Raw genomic sequence first — 11,040 nt, 5'->3', positions numbered from 1 at the left:
CGAGATAGAAAGGAGTTAACAAATGTCATTTACGGGAGTTAGGGCAAAGGTGAACGGAAATGCGTGAGAGAGAAAGGAGGAGATAAAATATTATTATGAGACTGAAACTAACACAAAACTAGTATTTGGAATTGTTGGTCCTCTTTTTTACCAAAGCAAAATACGCAAAATATAGAAAACATAGGTGCTGATCACGACATTGTCAACGTTCTTTCCTTCGGATCGTTCTTTTCGGAAGAATTTGGAAAAAATTCATTTTGTTTAATCCTGAATCATATTATAAAATATTATTCTATTCGATAAAATAAAATTATTAAGTTCATACAATCGAAAACATCGAAAAAGGTCCAGCATGTCAACAACAACATTTGGATCCAAAAGCGTTTATAACTCTCTTAAAATGCTTTTTGGAAAATGCACGGTAAAGGTGACAAATTTTAGGTAACAAAGGTAAGTTATCTTTAAATATCATACTTTTGAGAGATATTTAGTAATTGAGACTTGATTGATACATTTAATATGGAAATAAATACTTCCCAAAATGTTCCCAGTTTGTACTCTAAACTTTGTATCATTTCTTTTGTAACCAACAGCATTTTGAGGAAGTGTAGCTTTTTAGTAAAACTTTGTTGTAGCATCTGAAAACAGTGCATGTACGACTACATGTCGTTACATCCGAAATAGAACAAACCTTACACTTGTTTTAGTGATGGCTAGTCAATAGTACAACATCTTGAAATTTCTACCTCCTTAGTTAGAAAGCTTGGACAATCATATTCGTACGCAGCACTGTCAACGTCGCTTGATGTACAATCAAATCAAGGAAGCCAGAAATGCAGATAAAGACCTCTCTTAAAGAGATAAAGACAGTCGCACTGCTTCTCTGTTCCAATAAAGACAAAGAATTACTGGATTACTGAACTGAAAGCTCAGCCTACCTGGCGAACAATGCTCGTTAACTGGGCTGACGTTTCCAGGGTGGCAATCATCCAAATCAAACCACGGATTACATAGATATCACTTTAATTTGTGTATTTCAGTAGTGAATTTTATGTTTAGATCTAGGATAATCTCTTTCAGTTCAATTTGGGGGAGTATATTCTAATAATTGATGACTTCCCAAAGGAAGGTGGATCACACGATTTACTTGCCTAAAAGTAAGGCGTAGAATGTACCACTGTAGCTCATTTTCATAAATACTACAAAAAGATTTACTTGCTAAACCCGACCACTTTAAGAAACATGGAGTCGAAAACAGGAAGACTATGAGGGTCTAGATGATGAAATGATTTTAAGCAGGGTGGAATGTATTTGTTCAATTCTTAATCTTACTATAAAAGTCTGACCGCATCGGCTCGGGAAATTCCACCATTTATATGATCTAACTCATGTATCACATGTGCTTTTCTTGAAGTCTTCCTGTAGATTTCCTAATACTATCGTGTTCGAGTGGTAGCTGACCAGTTTCGCACAGAACTGCGATATTGAGACTCGTGATAAAAGTTCGTGTTTTTTCATAGCGCAAAATTATGCAACCAACCCAGTCATTAGAGCCGAAGTTGTAATAAATCATGGACAAAAATTCAATACTAACAATACGCCTAGGCCGTTCTACATGAGGAAATACACGGACCAGAGCCAATTGGCGAATAGGCCAATTAGACAAAGTCAAAATCAATCAATGTGAGTGTGACCTCTGAACCGTTGATTCGGTTTTATTAGATTTTGGAGTTTGTCGATCTGTGAACGATTTCTAGTTTTCAGCAAGAGTTTGGAACCTTATTCGATCGGCGTAAAAAGTTCAATATGGCCGGCAGTTCACTATAGCTAAATGTTTTGGATTATGAGAAGGGATTTTTGTTTGAACAAATCCTTCCTTTGGACTCATTGACGCAAACAACACATCTGCCAGCATATCATCTAAATAATTCTAATGATTGATGGGGTGTTAATTCGAAGAGTGGATCTGGACGCGGCTGCTAGTAGGTCTATCTGATCATAAACCGATGATAATGGAAAATTTCGATACAGTACCATTAAAACGAAACGGAGCAGCATTTGCTGTAAAGAAGAAACCCTGATTTCCATTGAAGCAGATTAGAAGATCAAATTCTCCTAATTAACAGAAATGTAGTAAATGATTGAAGAATGGTCATATAGTAAATGTTGTTAGCATAATTTAAGAGATTTTGGGTCTTATATAAAGGGTCTTATATAAAGATTTTGGGTCTTATATATAATGCAACGGTACAGAAGCCACCAGAATGGCAAGCACTGCTAGAGAGTACAATCAGAGTCTTATGTGTGAAACGACTATTCTACAAATTAAAAACTATTTATTATTTGATTTATAACGGTTAACTTTATTCCACACAATCTACACTTCTTTTCTCCTTGAGAGCCAACACCAGAATTCCCGCGTCGTTTTTCGCCATCCTCTTTTTTGCATCCTTTCGTCGATTCTCTTATTTTACTCTCTTTCTCTCTCAGCCGTCTGTTTAATGAGCCGCCTAACCTTTAGCCGCCCTAATTTAGCCGCCTCTATGGGCATCTGTATCATATGCCTAGGAGCTAAATCGAAGCGGCCAAGGTCGCTACATCTGTTTTACAACGAAAAGCGGTTGTACACCAAAGGCGAAGCATATTGAATGAAACATCTCAAATAGAATAAAAGTCTGGTTTTTCGATATCAAAACATTGACGAAGAGGATATTGTGAACATTTAAACTAGAAGAAAACAGTGTGCCTATGAATGATATGAACATTGTGTAGGGGTATGGCCTACTCCGGGAATTCGGTTGGGACAGGAAAGGGAAGATGATAAAATCCGAGGTGGTGGTAGTGGGTTAATATCGAGAAGAGGACAACAGAGACCGTTGGACTATGCCGAACTGGTCAACTATCGGGGGGAGGGATTGGTCCGAGCTGTTGGTCACGCCGAACTAGCTACGTCCCAGGGCTGGAAGGGAATGGTGCGGATCGTCGGTCAATGCCAACTGATCTCGTACCAGATGGGAAGGAAAGGGGGGAAGTCAAGGGAGAGTAAGAAAGGAAGGCAACGGAAAGCTAGGCCAACTGGAGAACACTGCAGAGTGTCGGAATGTCGCTACCCGCCAAGGACTCCAAACCGATTCTGAAGCTGAGTTGTCTAGGAAGATGGAAATGATTCGTTCTTCAAGGTCCGTTACAGCTCTTTAACCTTTCTTGCCTTTATTGGTCTTTTTCGGGGGGGTACAGCCAAGCACACGATGTGTCGTTGTAGCGATGTGTAGTAGTTTACAATTATAATCGTTTCTCCGTGCATCTGTTTGCATACCCCCCAGGCGCAAATATGTTCAATCAGTCAGACATACTAAACACATTGAATTAGAAATTCTGGGAGCTCTGTAGAAGTTATAATGTTTGTTTGTGGATAAATGGGCGTCTGATACACGAACGTCCGATGGCATTCCTGCCTACCAGGCCCTGCTGTGTGAAGGCCGGCGCAGCTATTGCCTAGATGATCGTACCATTCATTGCTCAATCATACAATTGTTGATTGTAGAATCATAGTTCTATACATTAAAGCAGTCCTAAAAAAAGCAGCACTAGGTAACACAGCGTCAGCCCATAGCATAATTTGAAGGAAGTTTTCACATCCAAGCAGTCGAGGCAACCCTTGCATTTTTATATACGTCGAATGAATGCTCAAGGAGACAATGATTTTTTCATTTTGTTTTTGGAATGAATGACGTAACATGATTGATTGCATTCAATGGATAACCAAATGAGAACACAAGACTTACCTTACATAACCCATCTAACTATGGACTGTCCAGGCTTCTTATTCTTCACAATGTCTTTCAAGCCTTCCCGCATCCGCAAGGGTCTCATCATATCAAGCCGAAATTTTCAGAATTCAGAATAGCTCAAACAATTCAGCTTCTCCAACGAAATATTTGGGTCCACCTCTATCACTTTCTCTAGCGTGTGTAGACAAAATACTCTGAAGAATAGTGATAGTTCGTGTGATTGTTTACGATTAATCACACGAACTATCGCTATTCTTCAGAGCACTTTGTCTACACACGCGATCCTAAGCCCATAACGTACTGGAGTATATTTTATGACCAATGCACGAGGCAACATGTAATCGATTTTTATACGAAAAATGTGATAGCCTACTATGAACTATGTTTTGCACGTTCACACCGAACCAATATCCAATGTTACTAGATTGGATCATATGATGGCCAAAACTGACACCTCAACGCATTCTGATGCCCAACCGGATGCTAAGAAAGAAAGAATACAAAACGCATCCTTCCCAACTTACTTCTTTTTTCGCGTAAACAACTTCACGTTAACAAAGGAACCCAAACAGTATCAAAACACTTACTCACTCTTATTGAGTGAGGTTGAAACCAAAAGGAGCTATTAAAAGATGAGTTTAGAGTCATATTTTTTCATTATTTCTAAAGAGAGAGTCAAACATTCAAATCCTTAAAGCCACTCTTGCACTCTGTTTCAACTCTTTGAAACGAATGACTATTCCCATCTCTATTGCGCAATTTCCTTACCAGTAATCAAAAACACTGCCCTCAAAAGTATGTCGATCACTACAATGAACGAAAGGCGCTTGTTAAAGGTGACATTTTATGATTAGCTGAGAATGATGAGGCCGGGCTCTATATTAACGCACATAATTGGCTGACTAAAGCTTGTCTCTTTCACACTTACTTTACATTATCTAATCTATCTTGCTTTCCAACTCTACAAATCACGTCGCAAAAAAGCTGTTTGATTACTTTTGGACTTGTCACAAAATTCTCAAACATTTTTCACCCTGTTTTCGTATACCTTCTAAATTTCCTAAAAAACATTTGTCGGCACACACACCCTGAAAAGTGAGTGCCGAAAACGTTTCTCAGCTATCGAGGCCGGGAAGCTACACATTTGCTCCCTCGGTGGAGACGCTAAGTTTAACCAACGACCAACCGCTAGATCTTCGCGACGTCAAAAGAGACTTCAGCTCAGTGTTTGAAAGCGAGTGAAAGAAATGAGTTGCTCACTCAATAGTGCAACAGCGACCAATCAAAGCCAAGAGCGCGGTGCAACACCAACGATCGTTGCTTCGTTGCATCACAGGGATTTCTATGCTTTTCCCCCTCCACACTCACGCAACATACATGCTGCATTTTTGCCGAACGGAAACGAGTAAAATGTGAGTGCTCTAACTTTCTTAAGCCGGCTGCTCTCTCGCCGATCATCGTTCGTAGCCCTTTCTCACCGATCGTCACGATCGCAAGTGTCGAGCAGTGCAAGAAAAGTGCAATCCGCGCAATCCGCATTCAGTGTTGGGCTTTCTTGTGCTGTGCATGTGGTGCTTGGTGTCGTGTGGCATATCGATCAATTCTGTGAGATATTTCGCTATCATTCGTGGACGGAACAGTGTGTCGTGTAACGTTGTGTGTGTGTTCGCTTACGAATTTCGATTTTCATCAAAATGGACGGCGAAGGCCCTCCCGAGCTTGTAACATCGAACAGCTGCCGTAACGATAAGAAGCTGGTGGCGTTCATAATTGAGCGCCGAATGAGACTAATCGAAGTGGTGATGCCAATGGTGATGTTTTTTAGCAACGTGAAGGAAAACTTTCGTGCATTGTGGTTTTACAATAACCACGAGAGCAATATTCCTCCGAATTCGTCTAGACCTATGACCATGGCGTATCGGAAAAGGCGTCACCAGGAGCGACTGAACATGTTAATCGCCTACAGCACTCCCGGCTCCCAGCTCAATGTGGGGGGATACCTGAAGCGAGCTCACATCTCATTCTTCAACAAGGAAGACTTCTACTGCTTGTACAACATATATCATGCAAAGAAGGCCAATCTGATCTTTGTAGAATCCAGTGCTTCCGTACCGCGTTTGTACAATAGCGCGCTAGTTCGAGGATCGGGGTTCGTTAATCCATACCCACTAAAAGAACGCTTAGTCGTGAGCTGCTTTAGTCTTGTGGAGTGTAGAGACTCAACTAACTATGGCCGTCATCTAAATGCTCGTCAGAACCTGGCCAGAGGAGATACGGCACTACGCGAGATGCCATTTGTGAGTTTACTTATAAAGGACTTGTGGATGCGATGCCACCATTGCCTGATCTACGCACCGCTCGTTCTCATCCCGTGTCAATACTGCTCACTGGCGCTGTTTTGTTCAGATACCTGTCGTAACCGTGCCCACGAAGAATACCATTCGATGGAGTGTGCCATTATGCCGATCCTTCTTGCCCAGTGTACACCCATCCAGTTTCTCGCCCTGCGTCTTACAATCCGTGTTTATAAAATGTTCCCCGGTACGTCGGATGCACTCGATGCGTACATTCGAAAACTATCTGAAGACATCAAGGCAAATGAGTACAGCACGCCTAGTGCGAAGCCAGATTATCGGAAGATTTACAGACTTGCTACCAACCGGAAGCATTTGTCCAGAAAAACACTGACCTCCGATGGACTGAGAGCAGTCTCGCTGGCTAGGATGCTCGTGCGTGAACATGGACTCCCAAACAGCTTTGTGGAATTGCTTGCCGAACTGACTGTGCGCCATTTGCACATCCTCCGTTCAAACGCTTTGGTCCTGCATTGCTCCGTGGACGAACCATCGAAGGACGAGTACAGCTCGAGTTCGGTGCCATACGCGCTAGTTCTGGTTACGACGGGCAGCATGTTCAACCATTCGTGCGACGCGAACGTGGAGTATTCGCTGTCACCTGACGGTGCAATTATGTTTGTGGCTAATCGTTACATTCCAAGAGGCACACAGATGCTCATCAACTATCGGTAAGTTACGACGACAATCTTGCTCATGCGGGGAGGTACTGTTATACGTCTATCGATCTTCTTCACAGTATCGATCCCACGGATACCAGATATGCCTTTGAATGCTACTGCGAGAAGTGTACAACGAAACGTATACTGGATCAACCATCAACACTCACGGAAGTTCGGGAAAGATTGTAAAGTGTTCGATCACCTATCATCTACTTCGGAAAACAAAGAATGATTTCAAAGGTTTTAAAGACCTCACAACTCATCTTCGCGAAGGATGTTAACAGCTCCGGTGAGATAAATCTCTAACAGTGACTTATTGGCATGCCTTTTACAGGTTGTTTATTGATAATTAGTACCAATTACAAGAATAATTGTACTAATTTTTGAATCTTTTCAAGATACATCGAACATTTCAAGCTTCAACATCATTTACGAACAATTTCAACATGATTTACGTATCCTGCGATTCACATAAATCGTCTGATTTGCCTACAATGTGAGACAGATACTGTGTTTTACTAATTCAATCAATAAGGCACAAACATCAATATCTGTTTTTTCTTCATCGGCCAGGGTTAAATTGAAAAATCATAAAAAACATTAATTTAATGCTGTTCAAAATACTTCTGTACGCATTTCTTATACGTCAGTTTGACTAATATTCATAATTCAACGTATTCGGAATTAAATAAGCTTCAAGCTAATGGCCAGATTATGAGAAAGACACGGCTCTCAAGCCTCATCGCCTCTAAAACATACAATCCATTTGTGATCTTTCTCTATGATGCTGGCTGGCTGTGAAAGTGATGAAAGACGTGGTCTTCAGTGTGGAATATCTGTGAGAACAGGGCTGTTTGGTAAATTAAGCGTATTGTAACCAAATAAGTAAATAAAAAGCATACACGACAAGACTAAACTCAAGTTAGATCAACTTAAATAATATCTAAGCTATTACATGCCTTAGCTCCAAAACCTATCGAATTCTCCATCACTTTTAAATCTGTCTAGGTCTGAAAAATTAACCAATTAAAGTAAATATCGTTTAAATGCATCAGTTGTGCGGTCTAGGCTGTTTGACGTAGGAATCCAATCTAATTAAGCTTATTAGGCTACTATCAAAACTATTTGTGCGACTGTTACTTATACACATATTTTTCAGCTTAGAAAAGGAGAGATTTTACTTACAAAAAAATGAATAAAAAATTAGAGCATTGAGCATCGACAAATTAGTATCAACAGACGATAGCATCGCTACAACTCAGACAAAAACGCAACGCTACTTGAACTACCGTTTACTTGAAGGGTAAAAAGTGTCGTTCGATTGTTCATGTTCACCAGATACTGTTTGTTAGTCACACAATTTAGCGAAGATTTAATAAAAGTCGAGAATAGACGGGGGCAGATGCAGACGTTTGAGTTTTAAGGTTTGTTGTTTACAATTCAGGCTACAGTGCTCATAATCCCAAGGGTGGCTGGCTGTGACTCCAGACAAAGCGCTTGAGGGCTGACTAACTTTCACACTCCTTGGCCGCGTTCAGATGTGACTGCACTGCAATCCAAGATCATAAAATCACCACAGTCCGCACAGAGACACGCCACCGTGCCGATATCGAAAAAGCAAAGAGGCAATATCTGCAGTTTTCTCGTTCGATTCGCAAAGCCGAACCAAGCAATGCAAAGCCGAGCGCAATCCCAGCAGCAGACGTTATGATTTACAACGCCTGAACTTCAAGCCCAACGCTGGAGATCCATCGATCGGCTCACTTTTACGACTCTTGCGTCTTTCTCCGTTTCCACGTTCGTTCCGTGTAAATGGGTGGCTGGATCGGGAGTTGAGAAGATGCCGACTGTCGGGAGTCTCGTTTTATCACGGATGTTTTGTTGGGGACCATGAAGGTGGGGTTAATTTCCATAAGGGACATTAAAAGTGACCTCGTTGGACCGCACTTCGTTCAAGCTGAGATTGAAATGTCCGTGGACTTCAAGCATTGCGGTTCAATGACCGATGAACAATAGTAGAGTTGCGCGGATTTCGCAAGAATGCATGTGGAGCGAGAAGGGCATTAGATGCATTACCACTTCGCACGATTAGTCTTGGTATGAACAATCATCACATTCTTGTGCGGATTAGTTAAGCCACAGCCATGAAATATTGTGGGTCTTATGATGGGGGAGGGGGGAGCACATTTCCGTGTGAAATGGCTGTAAAGTTCTCCAATTTCGACAGCTTCTTATAGCCTACAACTTTGTAGCCGTCACCTTTGCTGTGGTTCGTTTTTTTTTTGAAATCCACGCGTTTTCAGTGAACTGCCAAGGGTGTGTTACACCGAAAGCGAATCGGAGCACGGCCTAGGACTATGTTCTAGCCCTAATTTTATGTTCACCCATTATTGAGCATACCTTTTGATTTTCCTATCGACCGTCGTGCAAGTAGCTCAGTGCTTATACAGTTCTTTGCGAAATCGGACCTCTGAGATTCTGGTACATTAAAAACCAAGAGTTATAAGGATCGATCCCTCAGTAAGCTGCCTCTAGGCTAATTGTATTCTTCATTCTACCCTCGGGTACTTGCTGGTGCTAATTGGTTTGGAGTTGTAGCTCGATTTGTTACAGCGCATGAGTGATATCTCGCGTTTGGAAAGATACGATAAGACTGACCTAGGCTCTTTATGGTTATCTACGGAAAATACATATCGGATCGATACTTATCATACTTCGGATTAACCATAACATTGCACTATTCTGCGCTATAAAAAAAGGCCAAATTTCATTCTATGTGTGTTTATGGATTGAGATAAGAGGAAAAGTTAATTTTAGTAAACAGGAAAATATTTGGAAATAATAAAACAGGAAATATTTTTAACCGAAAAGAGTATGACAGAGACAGGAGAGCTAATAATAAAGAACAGTATCACCAAAAACCGGGGCTGTCCGGTGGCCGAGGCAACAGCGGCGCCGGTGTTACGTAGGGCCCCGTACATAGGGCTGACTACTTTACTACGGGTAATTTGAAGTCCCAGAAAGCTAGAAATGGCAGGCTGAGACCTCTCGAGGTTGCAGTGCCACCGAAGAAGAAGGTTATTAAAAGCCAAAAATAGAAATTGCAATATTCAAAATCAAACATGCATGACGAAAACAGAGTGTAAATCGCAAAAATTTATATTAAAAAAATGCGAGTTAGAAAGGGGATAACAAATGTCATGTACGGGAGTTGGGGCGAAGGGGAACGGAAATGCGTGAGAGAGAAAGGAGGAGATAAAATGTTATTCTGAGGCTGAAACTAACACAAAACTAGTATTTGGAATTGTTGAAGTCCTCTTTTTTACTTAAGCAAAATACGCAAAATATAGAAAGCATAGGTGCTGATCACGACATTGTCAACGTTCTTTCCTTCGGATCGTTCTTTTCGGAAGAATTTGGAAAATAATTGCATTTTGTTTAATTCTGGATCATATTATAAAACATTATTCTATTCGATAAAATAAAATTAATATAAAAATAACTTCATATAATCGAGAATATAATAAAAAGGTACAGCGTGTCTACAGGAAAAGTTGGATCCAATAGCGTTTATAACTCTTTGCAAATGCTGTTTGGAAAATGCACGGTAAAGGTGACAAATTTTAGGTTATAAAGGTAAGTTATCTTTAAATGTCATACTGTTTGAGAAATATTTAGTAATTGAGACTTAATTGGTACATTTAGTATGGAAATAAATATTTCAAAATGTTCCCAGTTTGTACACTAAACTTTAAATCGTTTCTATTGCAACCAACAGCATTTTGAGGAAGTGTAGCTTTTTAGTAAAACTTTGTTGTAGCATCTGAAAACAGTGCATGTAACATCCGAAATAGAACAAACCTTACCCTGGTTTTAGTGATGGCTAGCCAATAGTACAACATCTTGAAATTTCTACCTCCTAAGTTAGAAAGCTTGGACAATCATATTCGTACGAAACACCGTCAACGTCGCTAGGTGTACAATCAAGTGAAGAAAGCCAGAAATGCAGATAAAGACCTCTCTTGAGACAGTCGCATCGCTAGCTTCCTTCTCTGTTCCAATAAAGACAAAGAATTACTGGATTACTGAACTGAAAGCTCAGCCTACCTGGCGAACAATGCTCGTTAACTGGGCAGACGTTTCCAGGGTGGCAATCATCCAAATCAAACCACGGATTACATAGATATCACTTTAATTGATGTATTTCAGTAGTGAAAGTAATTTTATGTTTAG

At 40.6% G+C, this 11,040-nt stretch overlaps 1 protein-coding gene across 1 annotated transcript; it reads left to right on the top strand.

The window, feature by feature from the left end:
• Positions 1–5,060: 5,060 nt before the first annotated feature.
• Positions 5,061–6,996, top strand: LOC118507402 (SET and MYND domain-containing protein 4-like). The gene is made up of 2 exons (XM_036045860.1): positions 5,061–6,816; positions 6,885–6,996. Exons 1-2 carry the CDS (start codon positions 5,486–5,488, stop codon positions 6,994–6,996), a joined length of 1,443 nt encoding a protein of 480 aa, XP_035901753.1. The 5' UTR covers positions 5,061–5,485.
• Positions 6,997–11,040: the final 4,044 nt, after the last annotated feature.

This window comes from Anopheles stephensi, chromosome 2 (assembly GCF_013141755.1).
Source record: "Anopheles stephensi strain Indian chromosome 2, UCI_ANSTEP_V1.0, whole genome shotgun sequence".
Classification (NCBI taxonomy): Eukaryota; Metazoa; Arthropoda; class Insecta; order Diptera; family Culicidae; genus Anopheles; species Anopheles stephensi.
The sequence above is the reverse complement of the archived record's forward strand: the minus strand, read 5'-3'. Positions and strand labels throughout refer to the sequence as shown.

Coding starts and splice junctions, on each gene's coding strand:
- LOC118507402 (XM_036045860.1), top strand. CDS start 5,486: ATGGACGGCGAAGGCCCTCCCGAGCTTGTAACATCGAACAGCTGCCGT. Junction 6,817..6,884: donor CAGATGCTCATCAACTATCG/GTAAGTTACGAC, acceptor TCTTCTTCACAG/TATCGATCCCACGGATACCA.